This window comes from Macrosteles quadrilineatus, unplaced genomic scaffold (assembly GCF_028750875.1).
Source record: "Macrosteles quadrilineatus isolate MER2022 unplaced genomic scaffold, UCM_ALF_1.0 Scaffold_4__1_contigs__length_99947679, whole genome shotgun sequence".
Lineage (NCBI taxonomy): Eukaryota > Metazoa > Arthropoda > Insecta > Hemiptera > Cicadellidae > Macrosteles > Macrosteles quadrilineatus.
This window is the reverse complement of record NW_026542597.1, coordinates 49,439,798-49,458,918: the sequence shown is the minus strand read 5'-3', so window position 1 is coordinate 49,458,918 and position 19,121 is coordinate 49,439,798. Positions and strand designations below refer to the sequence as shown.

At 35.2% G+C, this 19,121-nt stretch overlaps 1 protein-coding gene across 1 annotated transcript; it reads right to left on the bottom strand.

The window, feature by feature from the left end:
- Positions 1–452: 452 nt before the first annotated feature.
- LOC128993452 (cyclin-K-like) lies at positions 453–17,018 on the bottom strand. Its single transcript, XM_054417356.1, has 8 exons — positions 16,836–17,018; positions 15,379–15,611; positions 14,095–14,226; positions 11,648–11,753; positions 8,426–8,483; positions 7,174–7,346; positions 6,427–6,579; positions 453–799 (listed from the first exon to the last, which is right to left on the bottom strand). The coding sequence occupies exons 1-8, from the start codon at positions 16,837–16,839 to the stop codon at positions 522–524; spliced, it is 1,137 nt and encodes a 378-aa protein (XP_054273331.1). The 5' UTR covers positions 16,840–17,018; the 3' UTR covers positions 453–521.
- Between the last annotated feature and the right edge of the window lie 2,103 nt (positions 17,019–19,121).

The window sequence follows — 19,121 nt, the reverse complement described above, 5'->3', positions numbered from 1 at the left end:
GCCACCGTCCCAGATGCTGCATCGTTGAAAAGTTGGTGTTAATGAAAGTATCAGTGTTATGCATCAGCACACTTTGGTACGATGTTTTTTTACCTAAGTTCTTTTTATGCTAAAACTGACATAAAACATACAGCAATATTGGTATGAAATGTCCTCTTTGCTATAAATCCATTCTTAGTCCCCCAAATTGCATACCACTCTTCTTGTTGTATAAATTCAATGAAAGAACATATATTTGTGTCAATAACATTTATTGCAGATAAATAACTTGATAAATAAAACATTTAAGAATGTATACCACCATTTGACGTATGCAAACATTTCAAAATAAGTTAAATGTTTGAAATAATAAGCTCTTAACACAAGCAGATAAAATGAACTTAAGATATTTGTTTTTAAACTACTACAGTCTAATGAATAGGGAATTCATCAAAGGAAAAACACAATTATTGATCTTTCACGATTTACTTTCATAAAAAATACATAAAAATACACACCTATATACAACATGCACAAATGACTTAGTAGGGGGGTCTCGGTTGAGAGTGGTTGGTTGGAGGGTAGTAGCCTGCAGGGTAAGTGTGGGGAGGTGGATTACTGGCAGGGTAGGTAGCGGGGAACTGTGCGGGTGGAGGACGGGTACTGAAGGCGGGTGGAGGCTGCGTGTACCCAGGGTACCCGTACAGTTCACCCGCAGACTTGCTGTCCGAGGCAGAAACCACCCCGCCAGTCACTGTGGGGATCTTCTCACCATTGCTGTTCAACTTCCCCTCACTCTTGATTGGTTTTGCAGACAACACTGTAAGAAAGATATAATTAAGCATTATTTTACAATCTTACTGTTGTGAGACAGTTTATTTCATAACACCTGTTAATTTCTATTAATTATTATCATATGTTTATTTGTTATTCTATGTTTGTATAAAGGTAAATAAAGTTAGTTGAGTTTGAGTTATGACATAAAACAGTGCATTCACTTAATTCTTAGTCAAATAGTACATGGTGGCAGCGGTTTAGAGCTATGCCTCAGAAGAGAAATCCAAGAAGGAAACAATCTGACTATGAAGATAATGAAAATGAAAGAAGCAGAGAAAATGAATACAACAATTCAACTAAGAAGTCAATCATTGTATCAAACACTCATTCAGTAATTCAACCTCCAGCTAGTTTCTCCTTTGTACCAGCAGATTGGCCAAGATGGAAAACACGATTTCAAAGATATCGGTCAGCATCTGGGCTATCTGAAGAGTCTGAGAACAAACAAATCAACACTCTTATATACACATTAGGTGAGAAAGCTGATGAGATTTTTGCATCTTTTAATTTAGCAACCGAATCAACGCTAACATTTGAAGAAGTCTTAGATTTATTTGACAAACATTTTATTCCACGGAGGAACTTAATTTTTGAAAGAGCAAAGTTTTTGAAGAGACAACAAAAAATTAATGAAACAGTTGAAGAGTTTATAGTTAGTCTCCATTCCTTGGCTAGAACCTGTGACTGGGGTTCACTTAATGATGAAATGGTGTTGATGGTACTAATACTGGGTTTAAATGATGAGAAACTTAGTGATCGCTTGTTGCTAGATCCCGAGATGAATTTAGACAAGGCCATTACAGTAATAAGACATGCAGATAACGTAAAGAAAGAGAAGGCAGATTTATGTGATGAGAAAAGAGTTCAAATTGAAGCAACTTCGTCATCGAGTTCAAACCAAAATCAAGGATATAGGTTTCGTCAAAAGAAACAAGAATACCCAGCGCAATGTATCTGGTGTGGTTATAAACCGTCTCATCCAAGAAGCACGTGTCCAGCAAAAAGCGCAACATGTAACTTATGCAAAAAGATTGGTCACTTTTCGAAGGTCTGCAGATCTAAAGAAGCACAGGAAGTAACTGATGAAAATGAAGTAAGTGAACTTGGACCTTCAAATAATAAAGTATTCATAGGTACACTTGGGGATGGGTCAAAATGTAAGCCCTGGAAACTAGAATTACTATTTGAGGGAAAGCCACAAACATTTAAAATTGATTCAGGGGCAGATGTAACAGTAATTCCCCCTGGCATAGTTGATCCAAGTAGGATCCAGCCGACTCTAGTTGAGTTGTTTGGGGTTGGTAGAACAAAATTAGAAACTGTAGGTTGTGTTAGAGCTAATATCCAATACAGAGATGTTAAAATAAATCACATGGTATACGTAGTGAAGGGACTCATAACACCCTTGCTTGGTCGTCCAGCAATACAGGACTTGAAAATTTTAACTTTTGTTAATTCAGTTGCAGAGGTAGACAGTGACTTTTTTACCAAATACCATGAAATGTTTAGTGGTCTGGGCGTCATTCCTGATCCCTACACAATAGCACTTAAGGATGGCGCAAAGCCATATGCAATAACCACTCCTAGGACAGTACCTTTACCCCTAATGTGTCAAGTGAAAAAAGAACTAGAAAGTATGGTCCAAAATAATGTAATCACACCAGTTGAGCATGCTACTGAATGGTGCTCAGCAATGGTAGTAGTGCCTAAATCTAATGGAGATGTCCGTATATGTGTTGACTTAACAAAGTTGAATGAATCCATCCAGCGGTCTTATCATCCGATTCCCAAAATTGAAACGTCTCTCAGCTCAATTTCAGGAGCAAAATGGTTTTCAAAACTTGATGCAAACAGTGGTTTTTGGCAAGTCCCCTTAAATGTAAATTCCCAGGATCTAACTACTTTCCTTACCCCTTTTGGACGTTTTAAATTTCTCAAACTTCCATTTGGAATCACATCAGCACCTGAACATTTTCAGAAATGCATGAACAAAATCTTAGACAACCAGTCAAATGTCGCAGTCCATATGGACGATATTCTGATTTGGGGCAAAACGAAAGAAGAACATGATACAGTTGTTCGGCAAGTACTTGAAAAGCTTAAAAATGTAGGAATGACACTTAACAAAGACAAAACTGAGTTTGGGAAGTCAAGTATTAAATTCCTCGGGCATTTCCTCTCATCCGATGGAATTTCTGTTGATAAGGAAAAGGTTTCCGCCATTCTCAAAATGGACTGCCCAAAAAACGTAAAAGAACTTCAAAGGTTCAATGGGATGGTAAACTTTCTTGGTAAGTTTATTCCTGACAAAGCTAAGATTTTGGCCCCAATGAATTCACTACTTCAAGCTAACGTTCCATGGATATGGGGTCCAGAGCAGGCGAAGGCATTTGATGAAATAAAACTCATTTTGACCAACTCTCCTTGCCTAGCTATTTACGATGTAAATCGGGAAACAATTATCTCATGTGATGCCTCGCTTCAAGGACTAGGATCAACTCTTTCTCAAGTTCAAAATGATGGTTCTATACGACCAGTATCATTTGCATCCCGAAGCCTTCTTCCTTCTGAAAAAAAACTATGCAAACATCGAGAGGGAGGCTACAGCTGTTGCTTGGGCATGTGAAAAGTTTCAAGAATTTATTATTGGCAAGAGAATAACAATACAAACAGATCACAAACCACTGCTTCAAATTTTGAAGTCCAAACATCTTGATGAATTGTCTCCAAGAATTCAAAGAATTCGATTGCGTCTCATGAGATATGATTTTTCAATTACTTATATTCCTGGAAAGCAGCTTCTAGTTCCTGATGCTCTTTCAAGAGCACCTCTCCCATTTTCAGGTACTGATGACCGTGAGTTAGAAGAAGAAACTCAAGCGTTTGTTCAAATGGTTTTGTCATCCATCGATATAAACGACTGCATAGTTGCTAAAGTATTGGAGGAACAAAATAAAGATCCGACTTTACGTGAACTGAAAAAAATAATCATCCAAGGTTGGCCTTCTAAGACATCATTGCGAGATGACCTAAAACCGTACAATTCGGTTAAGGATGAGCTAAGTGTTGATAATGAGATGATACTACGAGGTTCAAGACTTGTAATTCCGCCAGCTCTGCAGTCTTGGGCACTTCAAAGAGTACATGAAGGTCACTTTGGAATCACCAAGTGTCGTTTACGTGCAAAAGAGTCAGTCTGGTGGCCAGGAATTTCTTCAGCCATTGAAAGTATGGTGAAATCATGCCCTACTTGTATTAAACATTCAAGGAACAGTCATGAACCATTGCTTCCCACACAATTCCCTGACAGGCCATGGAAAACACTTGCGATGGATTTGTTCAAACTTGAAGGCGTTTGGTTTTTGACTGTGACAGATTATTACTCCAGATATTTTGAGATAGCTGAATTAGAGTCATTAACATCACGAGAAGTAATAATGAGATGCAAAGCCTTTTTCTGTCGACACGGCATTCCAGAAGAAATTAGGTCTGACTGTGGGTCTCAATTTCAAGTCCTTGAAAATTCAGATTTCAAGACATTTTCCAAAGTTTATGGCTTCAAGCATGTAACAAGTAGCCCAAAATTTTCCCAAAGCAATGGAGAGGCTGAAGCGGCAGTGAAAATCGCCAAAATGATTCTAAAGAAAAATGTGGAAGACCCTTATTTAGCGCTTCTAGCCTATCGAACGACACCCCTCTGGAATGGGTTCAGTCCCTCTCAGCTTCTTATGAACAGGCGATTACGGAGCACATTGCCTCAGACAGGACATTTGCTTTGTGGAAATCCAGATCTAAAGGATCTTAAAGGGAGAGAAGAAAGATATCGTGAGAAGTACAAACACAACTATGATAGAAGGCTCAAAGTGCAAACTCTCAATCCTCTTCATATAGGAGACCCAGTTTGGATTGTGGACCTTAGAAGACATGGCAAGATTGTGAAAATCCTGGACAGCCCTCGTTCATATATTGTTGAAACTGATAAGAGGAATGTGAGAAGAAATCGATTCCACCTCAAACTTGCCCCTTATTTAAGAGAGGAAAACAGTGAACAAAATTTGTCAGCGAATACATATCAAACAGAACCATACAACCGTCCAAAGAGAAACATGCAAAAACCAAGCTGGTTGAAGAACTTTCAAACTTAAAAGGGAGGATGTTGTGAGACAGTTTATTTCATAACACCTGTTAATTTCTATTAATTATTATCATATGTTTATTTGTTATTCTATGTTTGTATAAAGGTAAATAAAGTTAGTTGAGTTTGAGTTATGACATAAAACAGTGCATTCACTTAATTCTTAGTCAAATAGTACACTTACTTTCACTTATAATCCAATTCTTCCATCAACAATATTTAGAATACCTCTACTGCAGCAAACCTGCCGACTAAGCAAATTCCAATTTGCCTGATCAGTGATCTGATATATTCCCATTAACAATCATATGATATTCCCTATTTAAATAGCATTGTGTTTAACGGATACTTAGGTTTGCTACTTTGGTGACGGGAAAAAGTTTCCCTAGTTTTATCAAATGTTAATAGTATAGGATGAAAGAGATAAATCTACCAACATTTATCAAAATCAAAATCTATAATACAAATGGTATTGTGTAGACAAAACTGTAATTTTATTTACCTACCGTATATAAAATTTAATTATATTAAATTTAACTGATATATCTTACTGTATAAGATTTGCGTTTTCTGTCCGAGTTCCACTTGTTAGTTTATACTTAAAAAATGTTAACACATTTGAGCAAACCATCATGAATTGTTCTTGATTTACGTTGTTTAGTTATCAATAGTTTGAAGCCTATGTATTGTAAATTACCACAATTTTTTATTTAAATTGTCTTTAGCACTTAATTTTATATAGTAGGCACTTTATATAGTTTCTGAATAGTTTAGAGTATTGGGATTTAAACCATTGTTGTCAATATTAGACCTATGTTGATATTTTTACTATCATTATTGGAATAGATTAACTAAAAAGACGGCCAAATGTTATGTTGTATGGCATGGACACTGATTTGCTTGTATTGATAACTCTTCCATTTTAAAAACAAGTAGTTTAATTATGCTAACAGTTAACTGGACAAATGTATGGAAAACTTTATTACATCATTTGTAAATCATCGATAAGGTTAAAGGTATAATTCAGCTTTTTCTGTTTGCATATGCCAAAAAAGGCTGTGATAGAGCTACTTCTTCTATTTCTCTTGGTGTGGGATAAATACAATTTTTAGAAATTGTTATTTAAAAAAATTAAAAAACCAAGCACAAGCGTCAGTTACAGAAAGATGCTTTGAAAGATGAATTCGAATTGAAAAGAATTTAGGAAGATTTTGATTTGCAGCTGCATGGAGAAAAAAGTTATTACACAAAAAAATCATAATATAGGATGATTATCATTCCAATAAATAAATACGGCACTTAATAATATACAAAAATAAAATGTAATCTAATGTAATACTAATAATAGTGTAATAATAATAATATTTTTAACACTCTGTTGATGACTCAATTCAATTGTAAGTGACTGAGTTTATTCTAAACTGGCAAAAATATTATAATGGAATTTCCAGTTCTGTCCACAGTAGTAGGATTACCTGGAGGAGGTCCTGCGGGAGAGTTGTGGGCGGGGAAGGCCAGTGAGGGTGCAGGGCTGGCTAGAGCAGGAGGGGGATGACGCACTAACGGGGGCGAGTCCTGGGGCTGGGGGTTGTTCTGAGAGTACAAGTCCAGCACTTGATGGCAGATGTCTGAAACATACGTGCATAATAAAACAAGACTATTTTATAACCAGTTCTAGACAGTTAAAACAATTGCTTAACTTAACATGTTGGATACTGAAACATTAAAGGTTTTATTATTCTCAAAACACAAAATACAAACCATGTTTAAAGTAAAGAATGAATCAAATTATTTACTAGCACTTAAAACTCAAGTTTATTACAAATTGCAGAAAGCTGTGGGAAGATTGAGCGGTTGAAAATTTACAACGTTACCGAGATCACAGAAGACGATCGTGATATAAATGGCTCTAATGGATAGGAGGATTTTGTGGGTTGAACCTCTAATCAGACATGCTACTGTCAACGTACTACAGTACATTCCACAAGAGTCTGCAGTTGAGGGAGGAGCCTATTTACCACGTGACTTTGAAGGAGCCAATAAGCATAGCACGTTGTTGCCAAATTGATGCTAATTCAAGGTTGGTTCTCGGTACCAGTACTTTTCTTAAGAACTGATGGTAGTAAAAATTATCTTAAACTTGTGTGATAAACTAAACATCACTTGTAAAATAAACATAGGACATAAAACAATAGGTTTTGGTAGGTACTTAGCTGCTATACCTTCTAGTAGATCCATAGTGATATCTTCTACAAACATGTCCCACCATCGCAGGTGCTTGCTTGTCCGGCCCATCCAGTCAACCACCTCGAACTTGCTCAGTTTACCAGCCAAGTACATCAGCGCCACAGCAATCACCTCCGGCTCCCACTGGAGACTCAAGGTTGTACACAGGCTGCAGAACAAACAATGGCATACATTATTTATAAATGTTATCTACACATATCCACTGATGATTGACATGACTGCCACTTTTTAATATGTATAAAAATACACAAAAAGTTAATAAAAAATTAAAGTATTGGTTTTTTTAATTTTTTATGTTTACACTACAATCCGTTTAAAATATTGTAAATTTACATTTCACACAGTTACAGCAAAATCAATAATTCTGCAGTCACCCAGACATTGTCGTCATCTGTCAACATATCGACAAAATTGGGACTGTCTCCTGTGGTTGCGCAGAAAAATCAAAAGCATCTACTGTGGTTATGGTGAAATCATGAACGTATCCTTCAATTACGGCAAAACCATGAATTTTCGACCACACAATCTTTGTAGGGATGATTTCTAGCCATTCGCACACCTCTAATAAAAATTACTCTACCCGTGCTTGGCCCAAAAATTACTTCAGCCCCGAACCGAGCACTGTTAGTTGGTCCGTCCCGTCCTAGAATTTGGGGAACCACGGCAGACCCCTAGTTTTTTTGGAAGTTAATGGTCAAAAACTTTGGTCCTGTTACCATCAGTTACCTGTTAACTTACCAAAGGTCTGTGACCTTTCAACCTTTTTTTGTGGATCAATGTGGGATTTAAGATACAGTAGCACCTGGGTTTGTAAGATAAACAAATTACTAGGCTTATTAATTATTAACATATTTTATCTCATGTTAACTAAGATATGTTGTGCTTAAGTGGTAAAAAGCACTTAAGATGTTTGTAAACTTATTAATGCCCAAATTAACATCACTTATCCTACATACCAAAATTGACATTGCTCATCAATATTTATTTGACTGTTGTTTTTCTTTCATATTTCTCATTTTACATTAAAGACTAATCATATTTTGTTGAAATATGATTGGTAATCAAGTAATTAGTAATTAATTAGTAATCATATAAAGGTAATTTTGAAAAGTATTCTTAAATTAAAAAAAAAAAAATTAATGTGGTTTATATTGAATTTTCTGCACCCAGAGTTGTTTAGACAACCAAATTGGGTGTAAGTGAATCAAAAAATTCAACTCAACTTACCTGTCATTAACGAATGTCCATGCCATCTGAACCATTTTATGCAGCTTGGCTTTGTCTCCTGTATACATTTAACAGTGCTTCAATTATTAACAAATAGGCTACTCTACAAAAACTACTTAGGTTTGGCATATTACAATTAATTTGTAAGTTATACTTCATTACCAGAAAGTTTAAGGGCCGCAAGAAATCTGTTTCTTAAAACTGAGTTCTAAATTAGGCTAGGTACAACACTGACTTGTGAGTTTCTGAACCCAGATATCTGTAAGCTTTCTGTGGGTTTGGAATTAAACTCAGACACATTAGTCATCGCGATTTTAACTAGGCCTATCGACTAAAAACTCAAGGATTGTCTCAAAATGTGTAAATTAACATTTTATTTCTATTGTCCTACTGTTTACATGAAAATATATCAATAACATTTTTTTCATAACCTACGGTTATAGAAACTTTTTATTTCCACAATCAATTACATCGTTTTAGACTAAATAGTAAAATATTTTATTTAATTGTTTTGGATTAGCTGTTTGAAATTAATTGTGAAATAAAACATGTGGCAGTTCTGATCAACGCAAAGGTAAACATTGTGAATTTTATTATGCTTCCATAGAGACCATTTATTAATATTTACTTTTGTAAACCTCACCTCAAAACTTTGGACATACATTGGGCGTAGCCCCAGAGGAACTCAGGGAAGTGAATATGCCTATGACATTCCTAGATATGTGGTGGACCATCTTTGTACTTAGTTTGGGCTGTATCGGTTTAGTATTTTAGTCATGACAGCTGCCCAGACAGACAGACAGAGGGACAAACAGACAGATACCACCTCAATTTCATAATAGTATAGACTGTAGTAGTCAAACACATGAGAATTAAAAAATACCCCCGCCGCAGCAAACCTGCAGACAAAGCGAATTTCAACTTGTCTGATTACATTATTACTCAAATATTTCCATGAATAAGACATATTTATTCTCAGTTTAAATAACATTAGATTTAACGAGTGCTTAGGTTTGCTGCTACAGGGAAAGTAAAAAGTGTTTTTTGACCATACGTCAATAGTATAGGATGAAATAAATAAATTTGCCAAATTTTATCAACACATATCCATAAACAAGTACCGGTAAACTACAACAGTTTTCATTTTCTCCATAAGAATAACATGGGAATTTTAAATTAAACTATTTTTGAATTTCCTCTGTGTCCGTTAGGCAAACAACAGCGCTTCAATATACTAAATTATTTCTTTTTTTAAGCTCTACAAAATGGTTTAAACAAAATTGCAAAATGTTTTGTTTTTAGGGTCAAAAATGGGAAAAACCCCATTTTTACCCCATGAAACCCCCCATAAACCCCCGCTCCCATGGTCCGATTATGCTGGTTCGCGAACTCGTTTGAATAAACGATGGTTTACACGTTTGTACCAAATTTCATTAAAATCGGATCATTTTTGCTCAAGTTATTGTGCTAACGGACACATATATATATATATAAATGTTACTCTTGTTAATGGCAAGAGTACTGTAAAATTTCAGGGTACTGAGTTAATATGATTTCTTTATTATAAATATATACAGGGTGTTTTTTTTAAAACTTGCATCTTTATTTATGTAAAAACCGCAATAGATAGAAATATGCAGTTTGCAGGAATCATCTATTGACGTAGGGGGGCCAATTGTTTTGAATTCAACGTTACATTCACATTCCCCCCCTTTCCCCCCCTGCCCCCAACTTAATTTTTTTAAATAGCAAGGTACCTCTTGTGACATATCAAATAAAAGAGCATGAAAAAAGAAAATGTTTGATGAAAAAAAATTGAAAATCGGTTCATAAATTTGTGAGATATTCCCCCCCTTACCCCCCCGGAACTTAATTTTTTTTAATAGCAAAGTACCCCTTGTGACATATCAAATGAAAGAGCATAAAAAAAGAAAAATTTTGGTGAAATTTATTTTGCATTTGATATGTCACAAGGGCGGGTACCTTGCTATTAAAAAAACAAGTTATGGGTAGGGGAAAAGGGGGGTGATTATCTCACAAATTCATGAGCCGATTTTAAATTTTTTTTCACCAAAAATTTTATTTTTTGATGCTCTTTCATTTGATATGTCATAAGGGGTACTTTGCTATTAAAAAAAAAAAAAATAAGTTCCGGGGGGGTGAGGGGGGGAATATCTCACACATTTATGAACCGATTTTCAATTTTTTTTTCATCAAACATTTTCTTTTTTTATGCTCTTTTATTTGATATGTCACAAGGGGTACCTTGCTATTTAAAAAAAATAAGTTGGGGGCAGGGGGGGAAAGGGGGGGAATGTGAATGTAACGTTGAATTCAAAACAATTGGTCCCCCTACGTCAATAGATGATTCCCGCAAACTGCATATTTCTATCTATTGCGGTTTTTACATAAATAAAGATGCAAGTTTTTAAAAAAACACCCTGTATATAGGCCTATATGAATTTGAACGGATGATGTTTTTGGCCTCTAGGGACCTCAAAACAAAAAATTATATCGGTCCCGGGTCCAGGTCTTATCATGAGTACTATGGTAATAGCTTATTCCCTATATGGGAAATTCGGTAAAACATCTTCACTCAAATTTACTAAGTAGATAAAAACTTGTACGGTAAGTAATCTCATAGTTATGGCCTATTTCAAATAACTTCACTTTCGCCTCCCAAAAACTTGTCTTGAAGCTACTAGTTTGATGATGGATTGGCCTCTGGATTGTTTCAATTAACTAAAGAAAGAAGGTATAAATTATTTGATTACTGTCAAAATGTTATGTTTAGTGTCTTGTTTCCTGTTACCTATTTAAAACTTCTGACAAGCTTCACTATGAGTAATTTGTAAATACCAGCTGACATTCTGATCTGATGATGCGCTCAATTCACAGCATGAAACAGCTGCAGTCATCCAAAGTACACAGGATCAATTTGACAGCAACAAGTTAATTTAAACCTTCTTTAGCTACCGATGTGGTCTTGTTTCTACACATGAGATAAGTAATTTCTGAACATATTTGAGCATTATTTTCCTTCAAACCAACTTATTAAACATACTTGCAACGCTTGGGAATAAAAATTCTACATTCAACTTGACAAACTTTATAAGACATACAATATAAGGTTTGCATAATTTGAAATTTATTATAGAAACTATGTTTTTATACACCTTAAAAACATTTTAGGTAAAAATTAAAAACAGAAGTTTAGATTACCTTTCAAACTTTTAGCGTACTTAAGAAGAAAGCTGTAAGGATGTTCAACTTGAAGATCAAATTTGATTGTCTGAAGTAGAATCCTTTCTAGAGTCATTACTTCTTCCTGTAAATAATTATTTGTATTGAAAAACTAAACAGAACATATAGGTAAGTAGAAGTGACAAACTTATGCCATTTAGTATTGTTTGTACTGTAATAAATAACTGTGAAGGATCCTTCTAGTCAATTATAAAAAATGAGTTGACTGTGGATTGCTTGGGTTCCAAAATGAATAGGCCTATGGACCGCTCTAAGTTTAAGTTTTGTTGTCTAGTGACGTTTATTTGATATCACAAATATTATATCTACCAGAACGAGGTGACAAAGCAAGAAGTTACTTTCTATTTCTTATTGGACACGGATTAGACCCTTATTATCAACATGACCTGATAAAAGAGTAAAATCCACAACAAAAAGAAGAATGTGGTCAAACAAATAGTGGCGTAACTAATTTTGGCAAAAAATCACTTGTACTTTGTGTTTAAAAGTGTAAGCAAACTAACAATAATAAATACCCCCGCCGCAGCAAACCTCAAGACTAAGCGAATTCCCATTTGCCTGATTGGGGTTTTCCTAAAATAACTTATCTCCTTAAAAATGTCATATTTATTCCCTATTTAAATAACATTAGTTTAAGGAGCCTACCGTACTTAGGTTTGCTGCTAAAGGGTAGGCAATAAGGTGTTTTTGACCAAACATTAATAGCATAGGATGAAATAAATTTTCCAAATTTGATCAAAATTTGTTTAACCTATAAACAAGCAAACTACAACAGTTTACTTATTCTCCATAAGAATAACATGGGAATTTTAAATTTACAGTTTTTAGGTATTTTCTCCGTAACCGTCAGGTGTACAACAATGCTTTATTATACTAAATTATTTGTTCCTTGTGCTCTACAAAATGGTTTGGAAAGAAATTGAAAATTTTATGTTTTTAGAGTAAAAAACTAGCGGCTTGTAGGGGCAATAGCCCCTTTATATGTATATAAATATTCTAGTAATTATTTTGTACAAATTATTAGTCTAATGGGTTACCGTATCCTACCTTGAATTATCGTTTAACATTTTTGTATATTGTAATGTGTTAAATAGTTATTACATACATGCATAATGCTTTTTGATGTCTGCTCTGTTTAAAATAAAAATTCCAAAAGACTGATCATGCGTGTGTTTATAATATAAACTTTGTAATCATAATACAACTAAGGAACATTTACAATAATCTTCATGACTATTAATTAAATATATATAAATTTCTTTGAATATAGACAAATTCATTTAGATAAAACACAGATATAATGTCATCCTCCAAATTGTAAAATGCCAATTCTATAACAAAATCTCTCTGGAAACAGCATTTGTTGTATTGTATCCATTTTGGTTGATTCCTTGGTCTTTATTTCGTTCTAGTACTATTTTAACGTCATCTGGCCGCTTTACCTGGCTAAAAGCAACATAAAGTTGACCATGGGTAAACACGGTTTTTCCTTTTTTTCAAATAAATGCCAACTTTTGTGAAGGTTTGACCTTGCCCTTTAATAATAAGTAATAGTGAAAGCTAATTTTGATGGATATTGAATCCTTGTAAACTTAAACGTAATATTAGGATCTGTAGATAGTAGTTTTATTTTTGGCATAAAAAATATGTTCCCTTTGCCTACTCCAGTAATTACTTTTAACTTTACATTTTTTTCAGACATACCGAACACAACCAGTCGTACTCCATTAACTAATCCAGACCCTTAAAATTGGGAAAAAGTCTATATCAGCTTTTTAATAGTATACATTACCATATGTTTTAAATAAAGTTAAACCACATGTTTTAAAGTAAACAAAGCAGACATGACCTAAATTCCCATGCTATTTAAATGTGAACTATTTTACTCCGTAACGACCTTTTTGTAAAAAATTAAGAAAAATGAATAATTTTCCCCAAAATTTCATGCCGAGACCTTTAAAATGAGACCTTTCCCAGCTTTCTACGGCCTCCCGTTCGCTCACAATTTCATTGTAAAATTTTGGGCTTACGGAATTAGATATATAGATAAGGAGAACCCATTTATGGCCCATAAACCCCAGATGGTACCCATAGTCAGATCGATAATGTTGGTTCGCAAACTCGTTCGAATAAATGCAGGTTTACATGTTTAGGCCTATACTAAATTTCATCAAAATCGGATCATTTTTGCTTGAGTTATTGTGCTAACGTACACATAAATATATAGCCTACTGTAGACGGTATATGAATTTGAACTAGTTGTGGTTTTGGCCTGAGGACCTCACTATAAAAAAGTAAATCGGTCTCGGGTCCAGGTCTTACCATGAGACCTACGGTAATAGCTTATATGGGAAAATTGCTAAAAGACTAGTTTGTGCAGATTATTTGCACACATTTGAACTTACCCTCGGATCTTCACCAAATGTAGCAAATTTTTGTTCTGTTAGGAGGCTTTTGGCAGTCTTAATGATATCTTTGCACTTTTTTGGTGTTTCTTCAACCTTCCCAGCTAAAAATAAACAGCAACATGCTGTCACCTGAAAATTAAAGATAATGGTTAAATTAAGGATGTAAAGTAGGGCACAAGAGCCAAGGTTTTTAGATTTTTTGTGAGGATAGCAGGCTTACCTGACTGGGAAAGAGTCCAAACTGGCACAAGAGACACAGCACTTTACACAATATACACAAAATATTATAATTTTTTCACTGTCACTGACAGCATTTCCAACTAAGGAAGAGAGCTTTTTCCAGGTCGAATAATGGTGGCCAGTGAGTTATTGAGGGAGTACAATGAATATAAACCATATAAGAAGCCAAATTCTTATAGATAATAATCAGACTAGAATTTTGCCCCCGAAATGAGCTTTGCACGGAAGCCGCACTATTCTATCTCTCTCTCACTAAGCCGATTCTTTGTCTCACTCTCTCTCACTCAGTCAGCTGACTTGGCCGCGATAGTAGTGCCTTTGCTAGCTAGCGGCCGCTGCGGGAAATATCCGAAGTTCAACTATTCCCAGACTAAATTTTTAACATAAGCATTGCGCTTCTTATAGGGTTTGTATCATTGGACAGTGTTGCCAAACGTAAGTATAAAAAAACAGTGCTTTTCATTATACTTATAGGCCTGGCACCTGGCAGTCAGAGCCGGTCTTGGGTGGTACAGGGCCCAGTGCAAACATTCTGAGCGGGTCCCTTACAACCAAAAACATAGTTTAACTTACCAACAATACTAAAACAGTCTCAATGTATAGTATCTATAGCCTACATAATTAGTATTTAAGCTTCCCCCTATTTCTTTTTCATAATTTACATAAAATTCAAGGACTTTTTAAAATTATTGTTGTACATTGCATCAAGCATGGGGCCCTGTGCGGCCGCATCTTTTGCAACTGCTTAAGGCCGGCTCAGCTGGCAGTATTAAATTAGGCTGATGTTCCACCAAAAGTAGCCTAAATATATCCTAGGTATGGTATTTAAACTGTACATTAACATGGGTGATAGTAAAATTTAATTATTAGGTGGTCCTAACCTGTTGGACTGATCCCAACAAATTATTAATTCCGTGAGTTGTTCGACCTTAAAAACTAAAAAATATTTAAAACACAGATTTCATCAGAAATGAAAACATTGTGCGATTTACTTAAATATCAATGCACTAGCCTATTCTATAAATTTAATGTTAAGCTTACATAGCGAGGAAAGTTTCTGAAAGAGTGGTACATGTAGAATCTATGGAAGTAAACAACGCCTGTAGCCATGGTATTGTATCCTAAGTCCATTTTGGTTCCTGTGTCAATAATGAATCTGGCCCCTTCTTTCCTGTATCGGCACTCGGTATCATAGTCAATGCCATCTTGGATGGATGGTGTGTTTCTTAATTCTTTCTTCTCAAAGTACCAACACGGCATATTGCTGTTGGGGTCTGAAACACACACGGAAACCATAGACATATAAGTTAGGCCTAAGTAACTTAATTACAGCAAATTGGCTTCACAAAACTGGACCAAGATTTTCTGTTTTCCTCAGCTTGTACAATGGTGGTATAAGCCTATAAGGCCTAAATATAATTTTTCATTGGAAAGGCATAATAGCAGTGTAACTAACTTACTTTTGGTGGTTTGTTTGTAAAATAGGCTAACCTAGCTTTTCTTTTAACTTAACTTAGGCTACCCATTTGTATCGAATTCTGAAATTTTCAGTAGGCTACATGCAGTCAGTTAAGGTACAAATCACATACTTTTTTATGAAAAAAATTCAAGGGGACCTATTTTGGTAATTTCAAAAAACGTTTTTGAATTTTTTTCAAAATGTGTTTGACATTTGTTTAACATAGGCATGTGACATATTAAAATAAAGGGCATTTCAAATTAAAAAGAATGCCACAAATTTGAACTCTCTAAGTGGAATAGTTTTTTAGTTATACAATATTAACGATTTCAAAACGTGGCTCGAAAACATTTATTTTCGGATTTTAAAGCTTCGCAACTCAAAAGCCAAAAGTCAGAAAAATCTAAAAATTTATATTTTTACTAGTCTTGGTTAGTAGAACCTGCATACAAAAAATCAAGCAAATCTAAGAAGTCAAGGTCCAGACCATTGGTTGATTTGGCATGGAATGACCCTAGGCTACTTAAGTTTAGTATAATTAGGCCCTAAGTTAGGCCTACCCATCTTATGTGAGTTGTAAGTTAGGCCTATATTAGCGGTGGCCCTGCCTACGAATTGACAGGCAAAGCTCTCTCCAAATAGCCTACTTTAGGCTACACTGTTTAACACTCGGTTAGCATTCTGGGTAATAGTAAGTTAGTAGTTTTCTGTGATTAGACGCAGAATATTAACAATTTAGGGTGTTTACTCAATGTAGATTTAAGGTAATTTAGGGTAAAAAATTGCAACAACATGGTGGCAAACACGGCACCGGTTTCACCAGTATAGATTGAGAAGCACAAAACAAAATAAACATAGGCCCTATGTCTAGGCCTAGGCTGTCTTCACATAGCCTAGGCCTATGTTAAAAGGAATATTCAGACTTAACACAGCTTTACACACACCCATCACCTTCGTAAAACTATATATATAAACGAACTATGCCTAATTAGCCAGACCCTCAATTAAAAATGTTAATCCTACAATAACTTATTCTTACCCATCGTTTTTATTATGAAGAACGTAATACTTTCTTGAAAGCTTTTGTTATGAAACACAACGTTCAAAAACTGACTAATGATGGGAACTGACACCTGAAACCACAAAACAAAAGAAACAATTCAATTCAAATAAATTGTATTTAAAAAAAATATTTTTAGGTTAGGCTAAGGCTATGTTAAATAATTGTATTTGTAGTATGGATTATAACTTTTTTCACGTTTCACGACATGATGATCTTGGTGGCCGTGACGGGTATTTACTCAGGGGAGGTACGGAAGAGGCTACGATGACAGCTGTGGGCTTCTTATTAGCTGAGGGAACGCTATTACCATAACAATACGGTTTGTGAACAACGGCTTCGGTGGTCTAGTGGTTAGCGTGCCGGGCTGGCGTACTATAGGTCCCGGGTTCGAATCTCGCTGGTTGCATTAACTCTTTGTCTCAGATTTTTTCATTATCAGCAAGTTTGGTTGGTTTGGTTCGGTTATGACAGTTTAATTTGATTATTAAGTCATTATACAATTTTAATTGAGCAATTTCTAGTTTTATTTAATAAACATAAAATTATTTTTTCTATTACTAATCTTTTTTATATTATTTAATTATCAGCAAGTTTGGTTAGTTCGGTTAGGTTATGATAGTTTAATTTTATAATTAAAAAATTATAAAATTGAATTTGAGGCATTTATAATTTTATTTTATGAACAGAACTATTTTTGCGAATAGTAAACCTTCATTGACAAAGTGCTCTCTACTACAGCGCTGTTCGCGGAGGAATTTTGAACTAAATGCCTCATTCGTACCTCCCCTAAGTCAGACCCGGCCGTGACGAGATAGCTCTGTTCTGTTCTGAGATCGAGAGTCGACCTTAGCTTAGCTCAGTGAGGGTCGAGGAGACAGATACCACTAAACCATTGATTATACATGTACAATAACAAAAACTGACCGAAATAAACGAGCTCATGGGCTCGTAATTAATTGATCTATCAGAATAATGCCATGGTCGGAAAATGAGTTAGGGTTAAAAAAACACATTTTGTCCGTGTGGTGAACTATCTTTTTCGTCACATTGCATCATTATTAACAAACTTAGCTAGAAAACGAAACAACGTTTATATGTAAAGATAAACTCTCAAAACGTCTTCCAGGTTGCTTGCAATTATGCTAAGAGTATACATAGGCCTACCCTCGATGTGTCAAGCGCTCTACGACATTAGGCTAAAACCACTGAGCGACTGAGCTATAATTCTAACTGGAGGTAGCACTGAATGTCAAAGATGCGTGTCGCCAGCCACCATGTTTGCGTGAGGTGTGAGTTATAAAGAAGCCATGTTATTGGATAAAAAAAAAAACTCACTGCTATACCAACCTAGTTTTAGAAGCCATGTTATTGCTATGATAAGAAAACTCGCTGCTATACCAACCTAACAAAATCAACGATCACGCTTTCGACAGACTTCTGCCATATGGCAGTGCTACCTCCAGTTATAATTTTAGCTCAGTGGCTAAAACCGTCCTTAACAAATCAATCGATAAATAATTTCGATCGATACGATTGCCACAATTGAAATTTACAACTGTTTACAACAGAATGATTTTTACTCCCTTCTCTAGAGACTAAATACCCCCACCGCCGCAAACCTGCCGACTAGGCAAATTTCCATTTGTCTGAAATTGATTTAGAATCAAATCTATTTAAATAACATTAGGTTTAACGAATAGCTAGGTTTGCTGCTACAAGGAAACTAATAAAGTATGTTTTTTAGTAAAATATTAATAGCTTAGTACAGGGTGACTGCTGGGAACCAGACGTTTTTTTAAATGAATAGTAAAACCTTATTTTATATAGTAAAATGATTTAATTGTTGAATATATATTGGTGAAAACATACCATTTCAAAAAACATATGTTTTATAGAACCTTTTATCCTAGTTTGGGTTTATTTCTTAAAGATGATATCATGCATGTGATGGCCGTTAACCTGGATACAGGTTTCCAACCTCTGTAGAAAATCATTACACACTCTCATCAACATGTCTTGTCCAATCAAATTCACCTCTTCGGCGATTGCATTTTTTAGCTGCAATAATGTTCGTGGTTTGTGAACATAGACACCGAGCTTTCAAATACCCCCATAAGAAATAGTCACAGGACGACAAATCTGGTGACCTTGGCGGCCACGGCACGTCACCAAAACGTGAAATCAACTTGCCAGGGAACATCTTCTTCACAACTCGCATCGATGCAGCGGCAGTATGCGCTCGCGCTGTGGTGTAAACACAGC